Source organism: Geotrypetes seraphini, chromosome 2 (assembly GCF_902459505.1).
Source record: "Geotrypetes seraphini chromosome 2, aGeoSer1.1, whole genome shotgun sequence".
Lineage (NCBI taxonomy): Eukaryota > Metazoa > Chordata > Amphibia > Gymnophiona > Dermophiidae > Geotrypetes > Geotrypetes seraphini.
In genome coordinates, this window is record NC_047085.1 from 493,678,765 (window position 1) to 493,703,016 (window position 24,252).

The following is a 24,252-nucleotide window of genomic DNA, read 5'->3' on the forward strand; positions in this document are numbered from 1 at the left end:
TAACTATATATATTTTTTAACACGTTTCTTTTTTCTCCATCAATTATTAGTTGAAATGATTCAAACGGTTTACTTAACTTGCTAATTTATATAGGGGAGCGCCTCCACCAACATGTCCATGTTTCACACGCTTTCCTCAGGGTCGAGGCTCCCTATTGTATTCATGCACATAGTAGAAATCGCTCCATTCGAATAGATTTCATGTTGAACGAGAGCGTCTGTCGTCAGATCCGGTTTTTAACCCCATGAGAATGATCTCAATCACTCAATCTCATGGGGTTAAAAACCGGATCTGACGACAGACGCTCTCGTTCAACATGAAATCTATTCGAATGGAGCGATTTCTACTATGTGCATGAATACAATAGGGAGCCTCGACCCTGAGGAAAGCGTGTGAAACATGGACATGTTGGTGGAGGCGCTCCCCTATATAAATTAGCAAGTTAAGTAAACCGTTTGAATCATTTCAACTAATAATTGATGGAGAAAAAAGAAACGTGTTAAAAAATATATATAGTTAAAAAGAGACAAAAGAAGATACGCCTGTGATCCAGTGAAGATTGGGGTTTTGGTGAGAGCTGCTCACTTGAACCTGTGGGTAATTTCACCCTCTGAGGATCGAGTATCTAACTTTCTCCTTATGACTTTTGGAGATTAGTATTAACTGGAACAATTTTTTCCTCATATGGTACTGTTGATTATTCCAGTTGTTTGTATAGCCATTATCTTGTTGTTCTGACGTTTTCACTGGCATTGTTGGTATCCTTATTGTATTTTGGGGGTTTTTTTGTATTGCATTTTACATTGTACTGTTATTATTTTTATATTTTGCGAATCATTTTGATTAGATAATCCTAGGAGATGGTCTGTAAATTGATAGCGATAAGTAAATAAATAAACTAGGAGCTTCAAAATAAAGGAATTTGGCCATGGAATAGTTGTTTACAGAGACAATCTGATATCCATGCAGGGACATTTGTCTTCATTGATGTCACCTGCATCTTCCGGGAAAATTGAAACCGCCTGTCACCCTCTGCCAGTCAGTGCTGATAATGGAGGCTTACAGCGAGTACATGACCTCTCTAAGCAAATGAATGGCAATTCTATAAGAGTCTGCAATTTTGTGTCCCTTGGTGTGCACAAATGCTCAAAATATAGCACATGCATTCGCATCCTACCTGCTACTCTATAAAGGTACACATGAGTGCTCCAGTGTGCAAATCCAAGGGAGCATGTGGTCGGAGCATAGGTGGGATATAGGCATGTTTCCCAGCTATATGTGTGACTTCTAGACTACTATAGGCTCTGTGCACTCTTATTTTATTTATTTACTAGTGTTTAAGCCCGTTACATTAACGGGTGCTAGAATATATGGCTGTCTGTCTTTCTTTCTTTATGTCTCTCTCCCTGCTCCTGTTTCTTTCTTCCTTTCTTTCTGTCTTTCTCCCTCCTGTAATTTTTTTCTCTCTCTCCCTGGCACCCTTTGCCTGTCTGTTTTTATTTCTGTGTCTCTCTGGTCCCCTGTCTGTCTTTATTTCTGTCTGTCTCTCTCCCTAGCCTCCTTTGTCTGTCTGTATTTCTTTCTGTGTCTCCCCCCCCCCCCCCACTTTCCTTTGCAGAAGCAGCAGTGCTATTTCCCTTCCCCTCCAGATCCCTGTGAAGTAGTAGCATTTCCCCCCACCCACCCCCCATTCCCTTCTCTCCCCCCCCACTTTCCTTTGCAGAAGCAGCAGTGCTATTTCCCTTCCCCTCCAGATCCCTGTGAAGTAGTAGCAGCATTTCCCCCCACCCACCCACCCATTCCCTTCTCTCCCCCCCCCCCCCACTTTCCTTTGCAGAAGCAGCAGCGGTATTTCTCTTTCCCTCCAGGTCCTTGCTGAAGCAGTAGCAGCATTTTCCCCCCCCCCCCATTCCCTTCTCTCCCCCCCCCCCACTTTATTTTGCAGAAGCAGCTGTGATATTTCCCTTCCCCTCCAGATCTCTGAGAAGTAGTAGCAGCATTTTCCCCCACTCACCCCCCATTCCCTTCTCTCCCCTACCACCACTTTCCTTTGCAGAAGCAGCAGCGGTTTTCCCTTCCCCTCCAGGTCCCTGCTGAGTAGTAGAAACATTTTCCCCCACCCCCCATTCCCTTCTTACCTTGAGCTGCCCTGCTCCGTTCGGCCCCTCCCCCTTCCCTTCCCGTGTGCTGGCCTGCTGCGGCTGAAGGTTTTTTTCGGCGACTCCTCCTGTTAAAACTCCCCCCCTCCCGCAACCGCTCCTGTTCAAAGCGGCCTGCTGAGGTTCGCGGCCGCTGTAACGAACCTCGCAGGCCGCTCTCCAACTCGGTAGCATGTTCCCTCTGACGCGATTGCGTCAGAGGGAACGTGCTACCATGTGGAGAGCGGCCTGCGAGGTTCGTTACAGCGGCCGCGAACCTCAGCAGGCCGCTTTGAACAGGAGCGGGAGCGGCTGTTGCAGGAGGATTGGGGGGGGGGGGAATTCGTGAGCGGCGGCAGGACCATGAGGCGGGATTGAGTTTTTCGGCTTCCCCTATCTGGGGAAACCGCCGTGCCGAACTGAGATGCGCGTGGGGCCGTAGTAAGCGCGGGCATGCTGCAGTCTTGGCGGCCACGGACATACGGATCACGGAAGCACGCCGATAAGACTGCGCATGCGCCGCCTACGGTTTTATTATATAGATTCATTTAATTTTCTATACCATTCTCCCAAGAGAGTTCAGAATGGTTTACATTAATTTATTCAGGTACTCAAGCATTTTTCTCTGTCTGTCCTGGTGGGCAATAGGGGGATTACGTGACTTGCCCAGGGTCACAAGGAGCAGCGTGGGTTTGACCCCCACAACCTCAGGATGCTGAGATTGAGTGGGGGGGGGGGGTCAAACCACTGTGCCACACTCTTCCCCCTCCCCCTACTGCATTTGGGTATACTCAGTTATGTCAGGTCTATCACTGATGCAACCGTGGGTGTCAAAATATAGGATTACATTACATTACATTAGGGATTTCTATTCCGCCTGTGCCTTGCGGTTCTAGGCGGATTACATTATAGAAGATATCTGGACAGTTCCAGTAGAATTACATTTCAGGATAGGAGTATATTACAGTAACAGTAAAGAGTTATGATACTTCAAGTTCACAGAAGATAATACTTGTCACAGAAGTTATTACATATGACAGAAGATAGTGCATTTTGCAGAGGTAATACATGGCAACTCGATCGTTTAAATCAGGTGTAAAGTAGAAGAGTTACATTACATTTTAGGTCACAGACAAAGAGATAGTATAGATGGGTGTTTCCGAAGTCGTTGGTTGGGAACTCATTGGGTGGTGGTTAGAGTGATGGGAGATATTTTTTGAACAGTAGTGTTTTTATTTCTTTGCGGAACTCTTTTATGTCTGTTGTTTTGGTCAGTAATTTTGAGATGTCAGAGTCTATTTTAGCTGCCTGTGTCCCCAGGAGGTTGTCGTAGAGTTTCTTACGACAAGTTCCGTTGAGTGGTGGATAGGTGAAAAGGTTCTGTGTTCTCCTTCGTCTTGGTGGGTGGTAGTGATGGAAACGATTAATTAGGTAACTGGGTGCCGTGCCATGGGTTACTTTGAAAATGAGACAGTAGAGTTTGAATTGTGTTCTTGCTTTTATTGGTAGCCAGTGAGATTCTAGGTATGCATTGGTAATGTGGTCGTATTTGCTGAGTGAGTATATGAGTCTGAGGGCTGTGTTCTGGATGGTCTGTAGTTTTTTTATTGTGTTGGTCGGGCAAGGTAGGTAGAGGCTGTTGCAATAGTCGACAATACTTAGCACAAGGGATTGGACAATGATCCTGAATTGGTCTTTGTTAAAGAATTTCCTGATTTTTCTTAAATTTCGCATTGTGAAGAATGCTTTTTGGGTGACCTTTAGGATTTGTGTTTGCATTGTGCAGCATCTGTCTAAGTGTATTCCTAGGATTTTAAGGGAGTTCTGTATAGGGTACTTGATTGAGTTTACTTCCAGTTCTGTTAGGGATGGTTTTTTGTCCTTCTCTAGTAATAAGAATTTGGTTTTGTCAGAGTTCAGCTTCAACTTGTGATCTGTCATCCATTTATCCACTGTTTCTAATGTAGTTTTCAGGCGTTCTGTGGAGATTGGGTTGTGTATGTCGAATGGAAGGAGGATGGTTATGTCGTCTGCGTAGCTGAAAGAAGTAATATTTTGGGTGTCTAGGGTGGTGCCTAGGGAGGATATGAATAGGTTGAAAAGTGTGGGAGAGAGGGGGGAGCCTTGTGGTACTCCACATGGATTTGTCATTAGTGAGTTATGCTAACATTGTAACATAGTAACATAGTAGATGACGGCAGATAAAAACCCAAATGGTCCATCCAGTCTGCCCAACCTGATTCAATTTAAATATTTCTGGGCAAGAATCCAAAGCTCTACCCAGTACAGTGCTTAGGTTCTAACTGCTGAAGTCTCCGTCAAAGCTCACTCCAGCCCATCTACACTCTCCCAACCATCGAAGTTCTCTTCAGCCCATCCTAAACCAAAAGGCCACAGACCATACAAGTCTGCCCAGTACTGGCCTTAATCCTTCAATATTTACTATTATTTTCTGATTCTAGATCCTCTGTGTTCATCCCAAGATTTTTTGAACTCCGTCACTGTTTTTCTCTCCACCAGCTGCTAGTATTCTGTAACGAAATCTGGGCGCGCAGATGCCAGTCTAGAATAGGCTCTCACTGTTCGTTGATTGATTGATTTCTTTCGTTTTCTATCCCATTCTCCCTAAAGAGCTCAGAACAGGTTACAGGTCACAGGGCATCTACAAAGAGGCTCCACTTTCAGAATTTGTAGCATGGCAACGATGGCAGATTTCCCCCTTTGGTTTTTTGGTTGTTGTTTTTTTTTTAATATTTTATTATTTTATTTAGTTACAATAGTGTAATACATTTGATTGAAAGTGACAAAATATTACAAAGAATACACTATCTCAAACAATAATATTACAAAATCATAGCTATACCCAACCCCTTTCCATCAATTATTAATTACTAACAATATTAAACATCTTTAATATGAAGAATTAATATCTGTATTTTCATTACCTTTCCCTACCCCACCCCCTCATCCCAACCCAGATGTGTAATGAAAAAACTCAGAAGGTATTATATTATCTTTTAATGTGAATCAGCAAATAAAGCCAATGAACTCCATATTTTGTTAAATAAAACCCTAAACATTCTGCATTCATTTTCTCATATCTACATGTATTACATACATTTGTCCACCAAAATGTATAATTTAACCTGTCATGATTTTTCCAGTTTGTTGTGATCATTTGAACCACAATTCCAGTTAAAATCAAGAAAAGATGACTTTTAAATTTATCAAGGGGAGGTTTAATATTATTATTATTATCAGATTTCCCCCTTTGAATGAGATCTTTTGGATTGAAACACTTGAATGACGGTGAGCGTCTGGAGTTTTTGAAATTCTACCAGCGCTGGAACTGGTTCAGTCCATCTAAGATAAGTGTTGCCAACGTTGGATACATTAGTGATTTTCTTAAGTTCAAACTTTTAAAACTAGTATCGTTATGAGAAAATAATGGAATTAAGAGTGCAATTTGTGACTTATATTAGTTTAGATTTTTGAAACTAGCGATAGAAGGTGGGGCATACACGATTAGAGCTGTGATCCCAGGATGTGGATCTGGAATAACAGTATGTTATATGAGTTATTGAAGGGAATTGACTTAGTAGAGAAAGAGAGATTGTTCACCCTCTCCAAGGTGAAGAGAACGAGAGGGCACTCGCTAAAGTTAGAAGGGAAAAGATTCCGTACAAACGTAAGGAAGTTCTTCTTCACCCAGAGAGTGGTAGAAATCTGGAACGCTCTTCCAGAGGCTGTCATAGGTGAAAGCACCCTTCAGGGATTCAAATAAAAGTTAGATAAGTTCCTGCTGGCCCAGAACATACGCAGGTAAGGCTAGACTCAAATAGGGCACTGGTCTTTGACCTAAGGGCTGCCGTGTGAGCGGACTGCTGGGCACGATGGACCACTGGTCTGACCCAGCAGCGGCAATTCTTATGTTCTTATCCTATGATCTGAGCAAAAGATGCTCTATGACAGGGGTAGGGAACTCCGGTCCTCGAGAGCCGTATTCCAGTCAGGTTTTCAGGATTTCCCCAATGAATATGCATCGAAAGCAGTGCGTGCAAATAGATCTCATGCATAGTCATTGAGGATATCCTGAAAACCTGACTGGAATACGGCTCTCGAGGACCGGAGTTCCCTACCCCTGCTCTATGATGTGCCCAACCTTCTCAGACTAACCCAGTCCTGGGGGACCTCCAGCCAGTCGGGTTTTCAAGATATCTCTAATGAATATGCATGAGAGAGATTTTGTATATAATGGAAGTGACAGGTATGCAAATCTCTTTCATGCATATTCATTAGGGATATCTTGAAAAACCGACTGGCTGGGGGTCCCCCAGGACAGGGTTTGGGAACCACTGGACTAGTCCATTAGTTGATATATTTTTGTTAAGTTTTTTTGATTTTTTGAGTTGACTCTCATTCCAATTGATGATTAACAGAAGTTAAGTCAATCATGCACAGGTGTCGAAGTCGGTCCTCGAGGGCCGCAATCCAGTCGGGTTTTCAGAATTTCCCCAATGAATATGCATTGAAAGCGGTGCACGCACATAGATCTCATGCATATTCATTGGGGAAATCTTGAAAACCCGACTGGATTGCGGCCCTCGAGGACCGACTTCGACACCCCTGCTGAATCATGAATATATAGTGATACTTTGCTCTTAGGACTTTCTTGAGCTACTTTCAGAATTGCCAGGATGGAGTCTGGTCTCCCTGAAACTGAGCACTTCCTGACAGCAGGGGTTGGTGAAAGAGGGCTTCTCTTAGGCACCTGTCGCTCCTGAGCGATTAGATAGCAATAAGCCAGCTAAGGGTTAATATTCAGTGTGAGATGGCCCCTGAAAGTTAGCTATTAGCAGCTAGTCCAGTCATCAGCTACATCACTCGACATAGTCAGTTAGCAGCACCGCTATTGGTTGGCTGACCAGCTACGTTTAGCAGTCAGATAGATCCACATAAATAGTAGGTCTACCTTTCGCATCGATAACTTATCCAGGCTGACCAGCTATGTCAAAAGCAGCCAAAAGAACCCCCTAGAAATTCAATGCTGGTTGCCAGATACGTACAACTCGGCTTTGAATTTCTGGGCTTGCCACCTATCACGGGAGTTATCCGGCTCCCCCTCTTGCAGTCTCAATACTGGCCTCATGGAGTCTGTGGTCCTCTGTAATTCAAAAGAGGGTGCTCTATTTGCAAACAGGGTACATTCCACATTCTTTGGAATAAGATTGCACTTTTTTCATAGTAACATAGTAGATGACGGCAGATAAAGACCCGAATGGTCCATCCAGTCTGCCCAACCATTGCATGGACATGAACCACTTTAGGGAAAAGACTCTGCAGAAGATGCCGTCCCCTGTGTCCTGTCATTGAAAGTGCTCATCAGCCACAATGACTCATCCTACACCCCAGCACAGAATGGGATGATTCATGCCTCGTATGTGGGGGGCAATGCCCCCTCCCCCCCCCCCCACACACACACATCCCCCCTGAATCAGATCTCAAGCCCCACTGTCCACCAGCCAGGATCAGACCCCGGGACCCTGCCGAAGATGCTGCCCCCCTGCCATTGAGAGTGTTCAGCCAATCAGTGGAATGGGATGATTCAGTGCGGCCATTTCAGCACAACTTCGATGACATGTCCTGCGATGAAGCCACAATGAATCGTAGAAACATGATGGCAGATTAAGGCCAAATGGCCCATCCAGTCTGCCCATCTGCAGTAGCCATTATCTCTTCCTCTCTCTAAGAGATCCCACGTGCCTATCCCAGGCCCTTTTGAATTCACACAGTCTCTGTTTCCACCACCTCTTCGGTGAGACTGTTTCACGCATCTACCACCCTTTCTGTAAAAAATGTACCGTATTTTCACGCATATAACGCGCATACGTGTATAATGCACATACGCGTATAGCGCGCGGGAACAATGCATTTATGTAAAAAAATTTCCTTATAGCACGCCCACGGGTATACCGCGCATGCTCCATGCCAGCGTTTAAGTCCAATTTATCTAACTGTTGCTTCGTATGCAAAATGACTTCATAAGAAATATTAGCTGAGCTATTTTAACTATCAGCAAATGCCGCCAGCAGGGAAATTACCAATGAAGTAATTTTGTTTCCCAGGTTTTCTATTGTAATGCGGTGTTTTCTGTTTTGCTGGCATCCTCCTCCATCTTCCTGCATCGTTCGCTGAAAGCCGCAGGCAGCGGATCCTATGTGCCTCTTGCGGCTGACCCAGAAGTGTTCCTCTGATGTCACGACGTCAGAGGGAACGCTTCCACGCTTCCCAGGAGGGTGCCAGGAAGACAAACAATTGTATAACGCGCTCACGGATATTATGCGCATGGTTATTGTGCGGTTTGTAAAATCTTGTATAACGCGCGCGTTATATGCGTACAAATACGGTATTTCCTTAGATTACTCCTGAGCCTATCACCTCTTAACTTCATCCTATGACCTTTCATTCTGGAGCTTCCTTTCATCTCATTACGCTGCCATAGTGCCTCTGTATAAATCTGTGGAGTGGAGGAGTGGCCTAGTGGTTGGAGTTCCAGACTGACAACAATGAAGCCGGTGTTTAAATCTTGCCACTGCTGCTCCTTGGGCAAGTCACTTAACCCTTTATTACCTCAGGTATAAAATTAGATTACAAGCCTCTAGGAATAGGGCAATGTGTATCTGAAGTAGGGTTACCAAATGGCTCCAGAAAAAGGAGGACGGATTGAGACATCCAGGTTTTACTTCCATCCTCCTTTTTTCTGTAGTAAAAGCAGTTAGCATAGCCAAGTTTAAAAAAGGGTTGGACAAATTCTTGGCAGAAAGTCCATAAACTGTTATTAGGGTAGATTTGAGGAAAGCCACTGCTTATCCCTTGGATTGGAAGCATGCAACCTTGCTACTTTTGGGGATCCCATCAGGTACTTGATAGCCACAGTTGGAAACAGGATATGGAACTTGGAACTTTTGGTCTGATGCTGTCTGGCAGTTCTTACAATCTTATTTTCTCATCGCTTGTTTTCCCTTTTAAATGTTACTAAGACTAGAGGACTCTCCATAAAACTAAAATAGAGAGCAGTCTTAAAACAAATAATTTTTTCACTCGACATATAATTAAGTTGTAACATTTTTTTGCCAGATGATGTGGTCAACCCACTTAGGGTAAGTAGGGTAAAACAGGGATTTGAACAAGCTCCTGTAGGAAATGTCCGTAAACAATTATTAGCAAAATCCTGAGTGGAGTAAAACAGATACAACTGGATCAATTATTCACTCCGTCAAAAAATGACTAGGGAACACTCCGAAGTTACAGGGAAATAAGAACATATTGAAATGCCGCTGCTGGGTCAGACCAGTGGTCCATCGTGCCCAGCAGTCCGTTCACACGGCGACCCTTAGATCAAAGACCAGTGCCCTATTTGAGTCTAGCCTTACCTGCGTATGTTCTGGGTATGTTCTGCGTATGTTCTGGGCCAGCAGGAATTTATCTAAACCTTTTCTTGAATCCCTGAAGGGTGCTTTCCCCTATGACAGCCTCTGGAAGAGCGTTCCAGATTTCTACCACTCTCTGGGTGAAGAAGAACTTTCTTACGTTTATACAGAATCTTTTCCCTTCTAACTTTAGCGAGTGCCCTCTGGTTCTCTCCACCTTGGAGAGGGTGAACAATCTCTCTTTATCCACTAAGTCAATTCCCTTCAATATCTTGAATATTTCGATCGTGTCCCCTCTCAGTCACTCAGAGAATAGTTAAGCTCTGGGACACGTTGCCAGAGGTTGTGGTGTAAGCAGATAGTGTAGCTGGTTTTAAGAAAAGTTTGGACAAAATTTGAGGAAAAGTCCATAGTCTGTTATTAAGACATGGGTGAAGCCTCTGCTTACCCTGGATCAGTAGCATGGAATGTTGCTACTCTTTGGGTTTTGGTCAGGTACTAGTGACCTGGATTAGCCACCGTGAGAACGGGCTACTGGGCTCGATGGACCATTGGTCTGATTCCATACAGAATCCTAAAGAACAGCAAGATTCCAGAATCCCAAAGAGTAACAAAAGATTCCAGAACGTCAATGAGTAGCAACATTCCATGCTACCGATCCAGGGCAAGCAGTGGCTTCCCCCATGTCTTTCTCAATAAGACTATGGACTTTTCCTCCAGTAACTTGTCCAAACCTTTCTTAAAACCAGCTACGCTATCCGCTCTTACCACATCCTCTGGGCAACGTGTTCCTGAGCTTAACTATTCTCCGAGTGAAAACAAAATTTCCTCCTATTAGTTATAAAAGTATTTCCCTGTAACTTCATCGACTGTCCCCTAGTCTTTGTAATTTTTGATGGAGTGAAAAATCGATCCACTTGCACCCATTCTACTCCACTTAGGATTGAGTAGACTTCAATCATATCTCCCCTCGGCGGTCTCTTTTCCAAGTGTTAAATGCTGTATGAAAGTGTGAAAAAAGAACTTAGCTTCATTGCACTGTAATGTATTCACTTTTATGCAGCGTTTAACACTTAAGTGTCAAGTTAAACTTATGAGCATTTAAAAAGGAAGCATGTAGAGCAGTGATCAACACACGAGCCGTTCTAGTGGTGGGCTCTCTAGCTCATCGTATGGTCTCTAATGGTCAACGGTTCTCTGAGCACCTACACGTGGCTTTTGCTAGCAAAGTTAAGTGTGCAAGTATACTCGAAGTGTTTATATGTGATATTCAGAAAAAAGGACAGATTTAACTCCCATTGCTTTCAGTGGAAGTAAAACTCAGATGTCCTCAATTTTTCCGGAGCTATATGGTTAACCCTAGAAATGGGGTAACTTGGCACCTCTGGGTACCACAGTATTATTACACAGAGATATTTTTGACATTTCTTGCTAGGTGTGCGAAAGCTGATTTCAGCCTTCCTCTTTAATAATGGAAGGAAACCAATATCAGATTTCCTGCTGATGAGATATAAATCACATCCTCACCATACTCCTAATAGGGCCAGCAATCATGAGGCCTATTCCTCTAACCCACCAGTTGAGGCCTTCATTTCATATCCAGTGAAGAAAAAGAAAAACCAAGAGACAGAAACTTCTGCAGTGGATCTCTTTTTTTTTTTGTATTTTATTTCAGTTTGCATAAAGTGCCATTGCTCAGATACCAGGAAAAAGGGTCCTTTCCATTCCGCAGGGGGGGCATTTTAGCACTGCTCCCAGTAAATGACACAGATTATATCTTTATAAACCCAAAACTCAAGCAAATCTGCAACAGTGAGAGTAAAATACAACTTCCCCCACATTCCCTCTTCCCATAAAGTTTTTCTTGAAATATTTCATAAATAATTGCTGCCTTGTTCTCTCATTCCAGAATGGAGCAAATCGAGGAAAAACAAACAAAAATATCTCTTCCCCACTGTAGCTCCAACTGACAATTTGGAATGGTGTTTCTTCCTTTAGCGACCTCTGCCACTCTCCACAGAGCAAGAGCCACAGGAAACCTCCAAGTCCAGCAGCAGCAGGGTCTGTCCGTGCAGGTCCAAAGTCAGAGAGGGAATTACACAAAAAAAGTGTCCATCGCACCCTGAAGGGTTAACACTCAGCGCTTTTGGCTCTTCTTCCCTCCTCAGTTATGAGAAAAATCCAGTGCTTTTGGGAGGGGGGGGTCGCCCCCCCTTTCAATAACTTAAACATTGAATTTCCTAACTACAGGCCCAGTTCAGAGTCAGCAGGCTGTCATGCATCCGAGGCTTTTTTTCTCAGTGCTCTAAAGATTACAAACAGGACAATTAACGATTTGTGATCTCTGAAATGAATTTAAACATTTGACAAATATGAGTATGGAGCTATAAATTCTGAAGTTCTCCATTTGTAAGTAGGCTTTGCCTACAGTCATGCCACATTGTAAATAATTCATTAATAGATGGTGCAGTTGACAGCAGCACCAGTCCTACAGAGGAGATCCAGATTTGGCTCTTGTTCCTCAGGTTCAGGTTCAGGTTCTGTGCGAGCAGCATCACTAGCACCAGCTCCACCTAGTGGCTGGCTTAAGAATACATTTGGACCAGAGTCCTAAGCAAATCCCAGTCTGTGCCTGTCAACCAGAGGATTGGCACGGGAAGGGAGAGGATTAGGTCCTAGAAATGAGAAAAATAAAACCCTCAGGGTAGCTGCAAATGAAGGATTACAGCTTGCTAAGAACAGGAGGAGGCAGTTTGAAGAACCAAATCTGAACATCGCTGAATGGCGGCATGAAACAAATTTCTGTTAATTGCACTGCGCATACCGGCAAAACTGATTTTACACAACCTGTGGAAGCCAGAACCCTTCCGGTTGCCTTTGCTGAGCTGCTGAATCTGAACTGGGAGGAATTTTTAAAAAAAGACACATTCAAAGTTTGCCAAAACATGCATACACACACACATTGTCACAAGTACACTAGGCTGGAGTTACCTACAGAAATCCTCATCTATATAGTACACTGGCTCCAGCTGGGGATGGAATGGGGAAAAAAAGAGGATGGGAGACCTAAATACCCCCACCAGGCCTATAACTACAGCATCTGCAAGGGGGAAAATGTTTCTCTGGATAGGGCAGGCAGTAGGTTTCAGGACAAATCTGAGACTTTTTATTAAGTGTTAGATAAATAGCTGAGCTTCATCTCAAATCTGTAAACACCTCTATCCTTTACGATCCACATTATCAGTTCAGATCTTAGGCAGCACTCTAAGTGCCATTTTTATGACAAAAGCTAGTTCAAGGGCAAAAGAGCTTTATTTTTAGAAAAAAAAAGAATCTCATGCATTTTCCCCACCAAGAATGAGATTATGAAGGGTGAGGAGGTTGGTCTTAAGCCACGGTCTGGTTTTAATAGATCAGATGTACTGAGTACTTCGTATGTCAGACAGAAGGTGACATGTCGACCTTTGATTTCCATTTAACAGAATCTAAAACCTCCTGCCATTCTCAAAGCTGCAACCTACCTATCTAGCTTGCCCCACCTTCCCATTCCGCCACACTACTGCCCAATCTATTTGATATCCCGCTGTGCTCCTCCTTCCTCCCCCCCCCTCCCCCCCCCATTCCTTTAACTTGATTCTTGCTACTGTATCTCCTGTGCAACTCATGCCTTGGGAGAAAAAAATATTTTAGCAGCAATAATAATAAAAAAAAAACCAACTGACTCCTCTCTTGATAAGAAATTGCACCAAGGTTTTTCTGCGGCTCAGAATTCCTCTCTCCAGCATGTCATGAAAGCCCCTCTCCAGTCTCAAAGAGTCTCATGAAAATGTGCAAAGCAGTGATGTCACAATATGACACAGAAGGGGAGGCAGATTATCGAACCTGCAGCCGCTCACTGATGTCACTAAACATGGCCACAAGAGCAATGCGGTCTTTGACTCCTGAAGAGCCTCCATAAGCAATTCCAGTCAGTGTGGTGTAAATATTACATAAAAATATTAAATAAACAAACCTATTGCAGGCAAATTTACATATGATACATACTTGCACCTTAAAACAGTAACAGCGCCCCCCACTGGTGCAGACAAGATCTCAAGACCTGGCAGAAATGAAATTCTACCTACTGCCTATGTAATCGGTGCCATAATAGACTTCCCTTACGAAGAGCATAACACACCCATGCCGCCACATTTGCTCTTTTAGGGAAAAATGAACCCCTCAAGAGGGTCTAAGAATCAGCGGAGAAAAGAAACTGATGATATTCCATCAGTCGATGTTCACCTCCTCCACTGACTAGGATGGGCAAGTTTCTGAGTGGACTTTTGACCGGTACCCGGTAGGCAAGTCTTCCCCTCACTAAACCCCCACCACGGCAACTGGGAAATAATGGGTGGCACTGTTGACATTTGCCTGGAGACATCAGAGGCAGGCACAGTGTGTGCAGAGCCGGACCCATGGCTTCATTTATCCTATCTCCTCGAGATTCATCCCTGTCCAGTGCTAGCATTATTTACGTATGCTAAGTTCACCATTAGAAAAAAAGAGGAAAAGCAAAAAAAAAAAAAAAAAAAGGATTTAAATGGGAGACTTGCTATGTGAATGAAGAGAAACATGACAAAATTTCAAATGCTCTATTGCTCTAGAATTTGGTCCAAAAGGAAAACTAGAGGGGCCTTTTTTACTAAATCGCACTAAAATCTGGGCCTAATGAAATATAATGCAGGATTTTACTACACGCTAATCCTAGATTTAACACAACATCTTTTGGGGATATTCCCTACTTTTTTTTTGGGGGGGGGGAGTTTGTGTGTTAACCTTGCCATTAGCACATGACGCCTGCGGAGAGGAAATGTGGGATCACTTAGGTCCTGATTCTATAAAATTTGTTTGTCGTTGGGGGCCTAGATTGGCGCGCCTAGCCTAACCCCCCCCCCACTCCCTTCCTTTTACTAAGGCCATTTCTAGAGGTTTTCTACCGCAGCCCAGAGTGCTAAATGCTCCGATGCTGCTCCGAAGCTCATAGAATTCTTATGAGCGTCGGAGCATTTTGCGCCCCCAGGCCACGGTGGAAACCTCTACCGTGGGCTTGGCAAAAGGGGGCCTAATGTTTGAATTGGTTCAATCAGTGCAGCTAATTGAACAGCGCCGTTAAACACAATTTTTAAAAAATAAAAAAATATTTCCAGGAAGGCGACTAACTCAGTAAGAGCGGGGACCCGGAAGTGACGTCAGCGGAAGAGCCGACGCCTGGTCGTGAGCAGCAGGTTGTAGTTGCTACCCGTGCCAGTGAAGAGACAGAGGTATGGTGGGAGGGACGCACGGCAGGGGAAGGAGTGGGGGGGGGGGGGGCAGGGTGAGGAGGAAGGGTGCCGGCTGTGGCGCCCAGGGTGGACCACCCCCCTTTCTACGCCACTGCTTCCTATTTAGGAGGTGCCAAGTAGTCCCGCATTAACTCCGCCTTAGTTCATGCGCAGAAGTATAACACGCACGCTGGTTAAAACTTCAATGTCCACTCTCTGCCCCCTACTACTACTATCTATCATTTCTGGAGCACTGAAAGGTGTACGTAGTGCTGTACATTTGCATTTGACATGTAATAGATGGTCCCTGCTCAGAAGAGCTTACAACCTAGTTTAGACAGGCAAATAGGACATATAGGAGTTGGGGAGTTTCTCACAGGGAGAACGGTACGAATTGGGCCATAGCTCCGACATGCTCTAGAAAACGGCTCTAAGCATTTTGATGAAATAGGGGTCCATCTACAGACACCAGCCCACGGTAATCAGCTTATTTAAAGAGGGGCCTATATGATGGAGAGACAGACAATTGATCAAAATACACCTTTAGGCAAGAAGTTTTAATCCTCCCCTGCTTGATTACGGTTCAAACAGTTCCAAGTCCCCAAAAGGCGTCCAGTGGGCAGGCACTGACTCCCCCATTCTCCATACTGTCTGGATTCCCAACGTTCAGACTAGTAGAATGACATGGGGGACACATTTTTCCTCATCCAGCGAGTTCTTGTCCTGCCCCATTCCTGCAAGCTCCGTCCTCATCTGTACAAGCCTCAAACACTTTTAACATCATACCGTATAGTGTTCGAGGCTTGCCGCGGTTTATAAGGCCGAGCTTACAGGAATGCGGCAAGGGACAGCGACAAAACCTGTGGGGACAGGGAAATTGAGTTCCTGCGGGGACGGGGGACAAATCAGTCCCCGTGTCATTCTCTAGTTCAGACCTTACATTTCTTGATGTTATCCGTCATGTATTGCTTTGCGTTGTATGCAAATGCCTGCCTGCCGTCCTCGCAAAGTGCCATTCTTGGTCAGGGCCGATGTGCGTGTGACAGCAAAATAAGACACCAAATAGAGCATGCGTCAAAAAAATACAGACATGCACACACCTGCAGCACGGGGGTGACATTAGAATCAGCGGCATCTAATTAGCAGAGCTAGCGCTCTCTACATGTGCATACAAGGAAGATGCTGGATCCCTGAATTTTTTATGCATATGCAAATCTATAAGGCGGTACTTCAGAGAGACCCTAATGCAGGGGTGTCAAAGTCCCTCCTCGAGGGCCGCAAGTCCAGTCGGGTTTTCAGGATTTTCCCCAATGAATATGCATGAGATCTATTTAGCATACAATGAAAGCAGTGCATGCAAAATAGATCTCATGCATTTTCACTGGGGAAATCCTGAAAACCCGACTGGATTGCGGCCCTCGATGGAGGGACTTTGACACCCCTGCCCTAATGCAACAAGTAACTATAAATCAGCTTCTGAATATTGTAAAACAGGTGCATCTACAAGTCTTTGTCCTTTGGTGCTGACTGGCTCACAGTTCAAGAGCACAGTGGAAACTGCTTCTGTAGATTTAAGAGGAGAATATGTCCTTTCTGCGTAGCTGGTTTTTAGAAAGGTTTGGACAATTTCCTGGAGGAAAAGTCCCATAGTCTGTAATTGATGAAAGACATGGGGGAAGCCACTGCTTGCCCTGGATCGGTAGCATGGATATGTTGCTTCTCTTTGGGTTTTGGCCAGGTACTAGGGAATGGGCTACTGGGCTTGATGGACCATTGGTCTGACCCATTAAGGCTATTCTTATGTGTGCCAAGTATAGGACAACCAAGCCATTGTATCATCACTGATGAGGTTGGTTCTGAGGCACTGTGGAATGAGGCATTATGACATCACAATCTCAGCTCTGGAATGTTGCTCATTGGGGTTCCAAAATCTTGCTATTCTTTTGATATGCTGGAATGTTTCTACTCTTTGGGTTTTGGCCAGGTACTAATGACCTGGATTGGCCACCGTGCGAACTTGCCTACTGGGCTTGATTGGACCATTGGTCTGACCCAGTAAGGCTATTCTTATGTTCCTTGTTTTGGTCCCTAAAAGCTATTTTTCTCTAATGCAATAACATAGTAAGCACCTGTTGTAGCAAATCCTGCTGGTTCCAGGAGGCCCTGGTGCTATAAAAATGTAGCAGTATTCCTAAGATCTGTCTTGAGTCCTGGGGTAAAACTGCTGCAGGAAGTAACGATGACAAAAAAATGACCCTCACATTTACACTTCTGAGTTGCACTTGGGGGCACAGTCTAGGTGTGAGCAGGAGCCCATTGAGGTCACCCCTCTGCCAGCAAATGGCTAATTTAGAGGCAATGATAGCAAATTCCATCACTTATTTCTGCCTCTTCCAAACCCACAGAAGACATAAGGGTTGACACAGTGGGACAGACTGAGATCCATCCAGCTCAGTATCCTGTTTCCGACAGAGGCCAGTCCAGGTCACAAATACCATGGCATGATACCAAAAGGGTTAAAACAGATTTTCCCAAGTACTGTACATCTTAATAATGGCTTACAAACTTTTCTTTTTGGAAATTAGCCAAACCTTTTTTTTAAACCCTGCCAAGCTAACTGCTATCACCACGTTTTTCTGGCAATTAATTCTAAAGTTTACTTACACGTTGAGTGAAGAAAGATTTCTTTTAAATTTACTATTTTAAAGGATAAGGAATTTTCAAAAACATCTACTATCACTAGGCCAGCTGCTTTTCCAGGGTTAAACCTCTAAAGCAGTATATCAGAGAAAACCCCAGAACAAGGCCTACCACCCCCTCTCAAGATTCTTCCAGCAGTCAGAATTTACAGAAAAATTCCATTCAGTAATTTTTATTTCTCTTATTCCTAGGATAAGCAGCATAAAATCTGCTTTTACTCTTTTGAGATCTTGCCAAGTACTTGTGGTCTGATTTGGCCACTGTTGGAAAGAGGATACCTGGGTTCGACAGAGCTTCAGTCTGTTTCAGTATGGCGATGTTTACGTACTTATGAGTTGCGTAACTAGCCAAATTGCACAGGATTCAGCTTTAATCCCCAGGGGCTGCATTCTCCAAGACTTATTTTTAAATACTGAACCCCAACGATCAAAATGACTTATATAGTTGATGGCACCCGACTCATGGAGACATGTTATCAACAGCGTTTATTCCTATCACCACGTCTCGCCCCCATGCCAATGTCAGGCTTTGGCTTGAAATTTGGTAGGTGCCGAACCCGCCTGGGAATTTCCAGCACGGGAAATTGAGAAAGTGACCTTCCCTCAGTTACCCTGGAAGCATAGACTTCTCCGGTCTGTTTATCATTTCTTGAAATCTAGCTTGTTCTATCAGCAAAACACACTTTGGGTTGCAACTCTTTTAACTCGACCCCCTCCCCCTGGACACGCCAATGCCATGACCCTCAGCATCAATTCTATCGTGTCATCTGCGCACCAGATGGCGCTGTAAAAAAGTAGCGTAAAGTCAAATGATTGCACCGATTCATTCGGTCGTCCCGAGCCCTTCTCTTACGCGGAGTTTCTACAAACTGTTTATTTTATCCACGAATCCTTGCCTCAGGACTAATAGGCACCCCTGAGGAAGGCACTCTTGTCGAAACGCGGGACCGTGTTGGGTCCAGGGTCCAAGTCTCTCAGCGGACCGTGTCCTAGAGGTTTTGATGTGGTTTGGCAAGTTTAAATATTAATAAAGTCCATCTCGGGAACATCATTTCTCCACAGTGGGTTTTTTTTGTTTTATCGGTGTCAGGTCAAAAGCGCACCGGGACAAAGGCGCGAGCAGACAACTGAGCGCAGCACGGAGGCGCACCGAAGAGAAGACTGTTTTTAGGGGCTACGACGGGAGTGTTGGGGGGTAACCCCCCACTTTACTTTATACAGATCGCGCCGCATTGTGGGGGCAATTGGGGGGTTGTTACCTCTCACTATTTTACTGAAAACTTAACCTTTTTCCCTGTTTTTAGGGAAAAAGTTACAATTTTCACTAAAATGTGGGGGAGGGGTTTACAACCCCCCAAACCCCCCACAATGCCGCCGCAATCTGTATTAAGTAAAGTGGGGGGCTCCCCAACAAAACCCCCGCAGCCCCTAAAAACAGTCTTTTTCTTCGGCGCGCGCCTCCATCTTGCGCTCAGTTGTCGGCGCGCGCCTTTTGTCTTCCGCGTTACTGTCTATGAACCGTTTTATCTTGTCTGTGGAGACATTAGGGTCAATTCTTTTGTTCTTTGCCTAAAACCAGGGGTGTCCAACCTGTGGCCCCGTTGAAATATTTTTGTGCGGCCCCGGTCGAGGGCGATGCAGTGTTTTCCTCTGCTGCCCCCCTGGTGTTTACCGTCTCGTTGGCTCCCTCCTCAGTCTTGCTGCAGCGTTTGCGCGGCCCCCAGAAACATTTTTTTTTTCCGGACACTGCGGCCCAGGGAAGCCAAAAGGTTGGACACCCCTGGCCCTAAACAGAGACAAGACCATTTTACGCCAGGTCAATGACAGGCACAAATGGATGCAACCCCATGCACTGGCCATGACATGCAGTATTCTATACGTTTACAGGTATAAGTTGCAGAAAACGTCTGTGCCCCCAAGCTCCGCCCCTTGCAGTTACTGCCAAGACGCATGCGCGACCGTTTACAACGGCTGACAGAGCACTTAAGCGTGTAACTGCCAGTGCTGGCGCTTCTGACCTTTGTAAGGGCAGGTGCTAAGTTACAGATGTGCCTTGACTGTCTCTCGGGGGGAGGGGGGGGAGAGGTGGTTTCTGATTTTATTGCACAATCTTAGGAAGTTAGAGCAACTTGGATGTATTTGCCCCTTCCCCCCGCCCTTGACAATGTAGAAAGAGGGGCTCCTGACAACCCCATCATTCGGCATTTGAGCTCATCAGTCGCAGATACTGGGTTTTCATCTGCCAACTTAATACACATTCTGGCTGGGACGAATCTAGTTCTTATTGATCTGGAGCTTTGTCCTGAAATACAGCGATAACGAGTAAACCAGTCGCGGTTTTAAGGGCAAGTTAGATGCACATCTCCTCGAAAGAAGCATAGAAGGATACGGGTGACTAATTTTATTTTTGGACTGGGCCTCCGCGTGAGCGGATCACCGGACTTGATGGACCTAAGGTCTGATCCGGAGAGGGCAGTTCTTATGTTCTTATGATCCCATGTTTGCACTAGGAAACCCCAACTGGGCATGTTTGATGGGGGGGGGGGGAGAGGAGTCAGACTGCCAAACGAATGGGTTCTAGCCAGGAGCAGTTCAGAGATCACATCCTGAAAGCTACAGCTCACCCCTGCTACCATAAGCAGATTTGCCGTGCATCTTTCCTATGGGCATCAGAGGTGAAGTCAACCGTGTTTTACAAGGGGTTGCTGAGAAGTTCTCAGCCCAACCAAGAAGAGCCATGAAACTTACACGTTATTCCACACTTTTCGTTTCAATGAGGCAAACAAGTACAGTAAAACCTTGGATTGCAAGTAACATGGTTCGCAAGTGTTTTGCAAGACAAGCAAAACATTTGATGAAATTTTAACTCGCTATACAAGCAATGTCTTGCAATACGAGTACATACAGTATACGCACGTCACACATCATCACAACTGAGTCGATGGTGGTTCTCTCCCTGCTGCTGCAAAAGTGTGGTGACTGTTCTAAGCGAGCGAGGTCTTGCAATACAAGTATATACAGTATTTTGTATTAAAGTTTTGGGGTTCTGGAACAAATCGTCCGAGTTTCCATTATTTCCTATGGGGAAATTCCCTTTGATATACGAGTGCTTTGGATTACAAGCATGCTTCCGGAATGAATTATGCTCGCAAACCAAGGTTATACTGTATAGGGAAACCAAGCCATTGTGACATCACCGATGAGGCTGGCTCTTGGGCATTGGTGGAATGAGGCATTCTCTTCTTGGCTGGGCTGAGAACTTTTCAGCGGTCCCTCGTATTGTGATGTCATAATGCCTCATTCCACCAGTGCCTAAGAGCCAGCCTCATCGGTGATGTCACAATGGCTTGTCTCCCTATACTTGTGCCCATTTGCTAGATGCATTTGCCTCATTGAAACGAAAAGTGTGGAATAACTTGTAAGTTTCATGGCTCCACATTAATCGCGTCTTGGTTGGGCCGAGAACTTTTCAGCGGCCCCTTTTATAACCTAGAAGACCGATGTTCATCAAAAATAAACCAGGCATGGAAAATGAGGGGTTAAGTGTGAAAGGGGGGGTACAAAGGAGAGGCAGTTTAGCAGAATAGCAGGGTCAGGCAGATTGGGGTGGGGGGGAGGGGGGGACCTATCAAGAACCAGCAAGCATCTTTACGTACCTTACAAAACACAACTGTAAAAATGTAAACTTTGCTTCCACATCCAAGGCCGGACCCATTATATATAAAAAAAAGAAGTAAACAGCCCCTCCCCCACCCATTGATTTTACAAGCAAACAACGTAGGTCAGTAAACGCAGTTAACCGTTTATCCGATCCAGCACCACTGAACAAAGCATCACCCCTCCCCCTCCCTCCAAAAAAGAGCAGGCATCGCATGCACACACCGGCTTTGTGAAAAGGTCCACCTTCCGTCTATAACACGGGCATCAACCTTTTTTTTATTATTAAAAAATAAAGACCAAGCACAAACCAACAGTGCCCTACTCTATGGAAATACTGCCCGTATACTGAGCTACTGTATAAGTGCCAGCGTTTTGTTCTGCTCTGTGCCCTGTTATTTCTTTTGTGACCGTATATAAATAGTAAATAAAATTATACAATAACGGCTTCGCATACTATGGCACCCACCTCTGGTTGGTTTGTGTTTTAATATATAATTCCATAACAACTTGGTATTTTTGTGTTGTTGGTTTTTTTCAATGGAGAAGGTAAGGGGGGGAAGGTGTCATTTAGAATATATACAACAAAGGGAAGAATTCATTCTGCACAAGACGCCACCAACACAAAAGCTCGAGGTTATTATTTGATGAATCTTAATACTTTTCCCCCCCAAAATATCAGGAGGGTGCTTTGGAACGGCATGTACTTTTTTTTTTTTTTCATAGCGATCGGCTCCCCAAAAAGAGCAAACCGCACGCAAACGTACAAACCACATACAGAAAGGGGGGAGACATCGGTTAGGCACTTACTGGCCCGTCTAGAATTGAAAAGATGCTGAAAGGAGGACAAAAGAAAAGTGCCTTCGGCTCCCACCAAGAGAAAAATCCAACAGCCACAAAGAAACGGAACTGCCGTCTCCGATTTTGGCTCCCGGATCGTGGCTGAGGGCCGCCAAGTCCAGGAACCAAATTTGTCAAATGCTCCCATGGACGGGGACTTGCCCCGTGTCGCAGTCACCGGTCCAGGACCCTGGAAAAGTCATCGCGGTTGCCCTCGTTTTTCAGGTCGGCAAAGACCTGCGTGAAGTAGTGCGGGTCCGCGTTGATCCGGAGCATCTTAGCGCTCATGGCATCGATGATGCGAAGGCACCGGTCCCAGAAGGCATCCTTGGCTGCCTCCACCAGGAAGGGCTTCAGCGGGTAGGAGATCTCGTTGCCCATGTACGAGTAAGACAAGTAGAGGCAGGTCAAGAGGGTGGCTTGCAAGTCATGCTCGGTGGCCACCGAGTCGCCGTCGATGACATCCCTACACAGCAGGTAAACAAAGACCACGTTGGCTGGGGTGACAAAGGCCTGGTCTTGCCAGCCTTGGAGAAGCAGAGAGCGATCCACACTCCGCAGCCAGAGGATCGGGTCAGTCGGGGACAAGTGCTTCAGCCTGTAGCATCTTCTGCAGAGGAAGTCCCCCAGACACTTGAGGAGCTCGCTGGTGGAGGCCTGGACGACCACCCGCTTGGGAGAGCCTCCACTTGGCTGGCTGGAGACCTTCTTGATGGAGGAGATCTGCTTGGAGCTCAGTGGGGCTAAGGGCTGGCTCTCATAGCTGGAGAGGTTGGCACAGGACAGGGACTTTTTCACGTTCTCGTGATTCAAGTGGGCCACGTCCTTCTGGTAGTTGTTGTTGGCCGTGCCTTTGCGGGAGGTCTTCTTCTTGGTGGAGGCCACCAGCCTCTTCCAAGTGAGGGCAGGGATGAACATGGAGTGTCTCTTGAGGCTCTTCCCGCTGCCCTTCCCGCTCTGCTCACTCGTGTAATGTGCCAAGGAGCCAGAGCCGTCATCATAGAGACTGGCCTTCCTGGAGCCAGGGGAGAGGGACAGCACCGTGCCCATGGCGATCAGCCCAAAACTGGAGCTCGCTCAATTACTGTGCAGGGCCGCTGTGTTCGGAAACAAAAGCCTCATCCAGGGAGCCCGTGGCTGGGGAGGAGAGGGGGGGGGGGGGAAAAAACCTGCCTCTTGTCAATGAAGCGGCACGCTTTGTCTCATTCTGAAGCCCCCTCCCCCAGGACGACGATGCCAAGCCAAGGTAGCTTCACCGAGCCCTCTCTCCAGGGGGGTCCAGAGATGTTTTGCTGCTTTCCACCCCACCCACTCGTTTTCTCTTTACCAGTGTTATTATATCTGCATCAGCTTAAAGAGAAAAAAAAAAATCACAGTTCCAGGATGATGGCTGCTTCATTCAAGGAGTCCAAGAAATCCAGAACGAGGTAATTCGGACTGTAAGCAGAAAATAATGATCAGCAGAGGGGGGAAACCCAGTGGCAAAAATTCCAGGATGATCAGATGCAAAAATAATAATGGTCCCGCCTAAAAAAAAATAAAAAAAAATGCAAGAACAGAGAGATGGGGGGAGGGGGGGTCTGTTATTGCGAAGACGAGTCTTATTATTAGTCCCCTCTTCTCATCAGCTGGAGGAAAATCCCTCGCAGATCTCTCGGAAGAAAAAGCGATTCTGGCAACCGGAGCCGGGGGAGATCGGGACTGTCTGCTTCTCACATCCCTCGCCCAGCTGGGGCCATCGCCCGACCCGCCGATCCTAGCCAAGGAGGGAGCAGGTGCGGCTTTGCAGACGATCGGTCGGCTAAAATTGGGCGCTCGCCTTTTGGGCGCGCGTCTTGGCCGGGGGGAGCGCCGATCTTCCACCCAGGTCCGCCCGGCTCAGGAGCGCCGCCTCCGTTCTTTTTCTCCGACGCCTTCTCTTACATAGAGCTGCACCTGTGCGAAGTCTGTGGCATCTGCTCCCCCCCCCTCCCCACCCCTACCTGGCCCGAGGCTGGGAGACGACAGAAAGCTCCGGCGATGGCCTTGGCCTCTCTGCGAGCCCCCGCTCCAAGCGGATCCAATGAAAAAGGCAGCGTGATTTGCTCCTCGGGAGCCCCCACCTCCCCCCGGCCGCTGCTTATCTGCTGAAAGAGAGACGGCTAACTACTGCCACCTAGCGGTACAGCGCTACAGCGGGGCCGCGTA

At 45.8% G+C, this 24,252-nt stretch overlaps 1 protein-coding gene across 1 annotated transcript; it reads right to left on the reverse strand.

Annotated features, from left to right (window-relative positions):
• Positions 1-21,550: 21,550 nt before the first annotated feature.
• LOC117355742 (cyclin-dependent kinase 5 activator 1-like) lies at positions 21,551-23,999 on the reverse strand. Its single transcript, XM_033934718.1, has one exon. It carries the CDS (start codon positions 23,113-23,115, stop codon positions 22,240-22,242), a length of 876 nt encoding a protein of 291 aa, XP_033790609.1. The 5' UTR covers positions 23,116-23,999; the 3' UTR covers positions 21,551-22,239.
• Between the last annotated feature and the right edge of the window lie 253 nt (positions 24,000-24,252).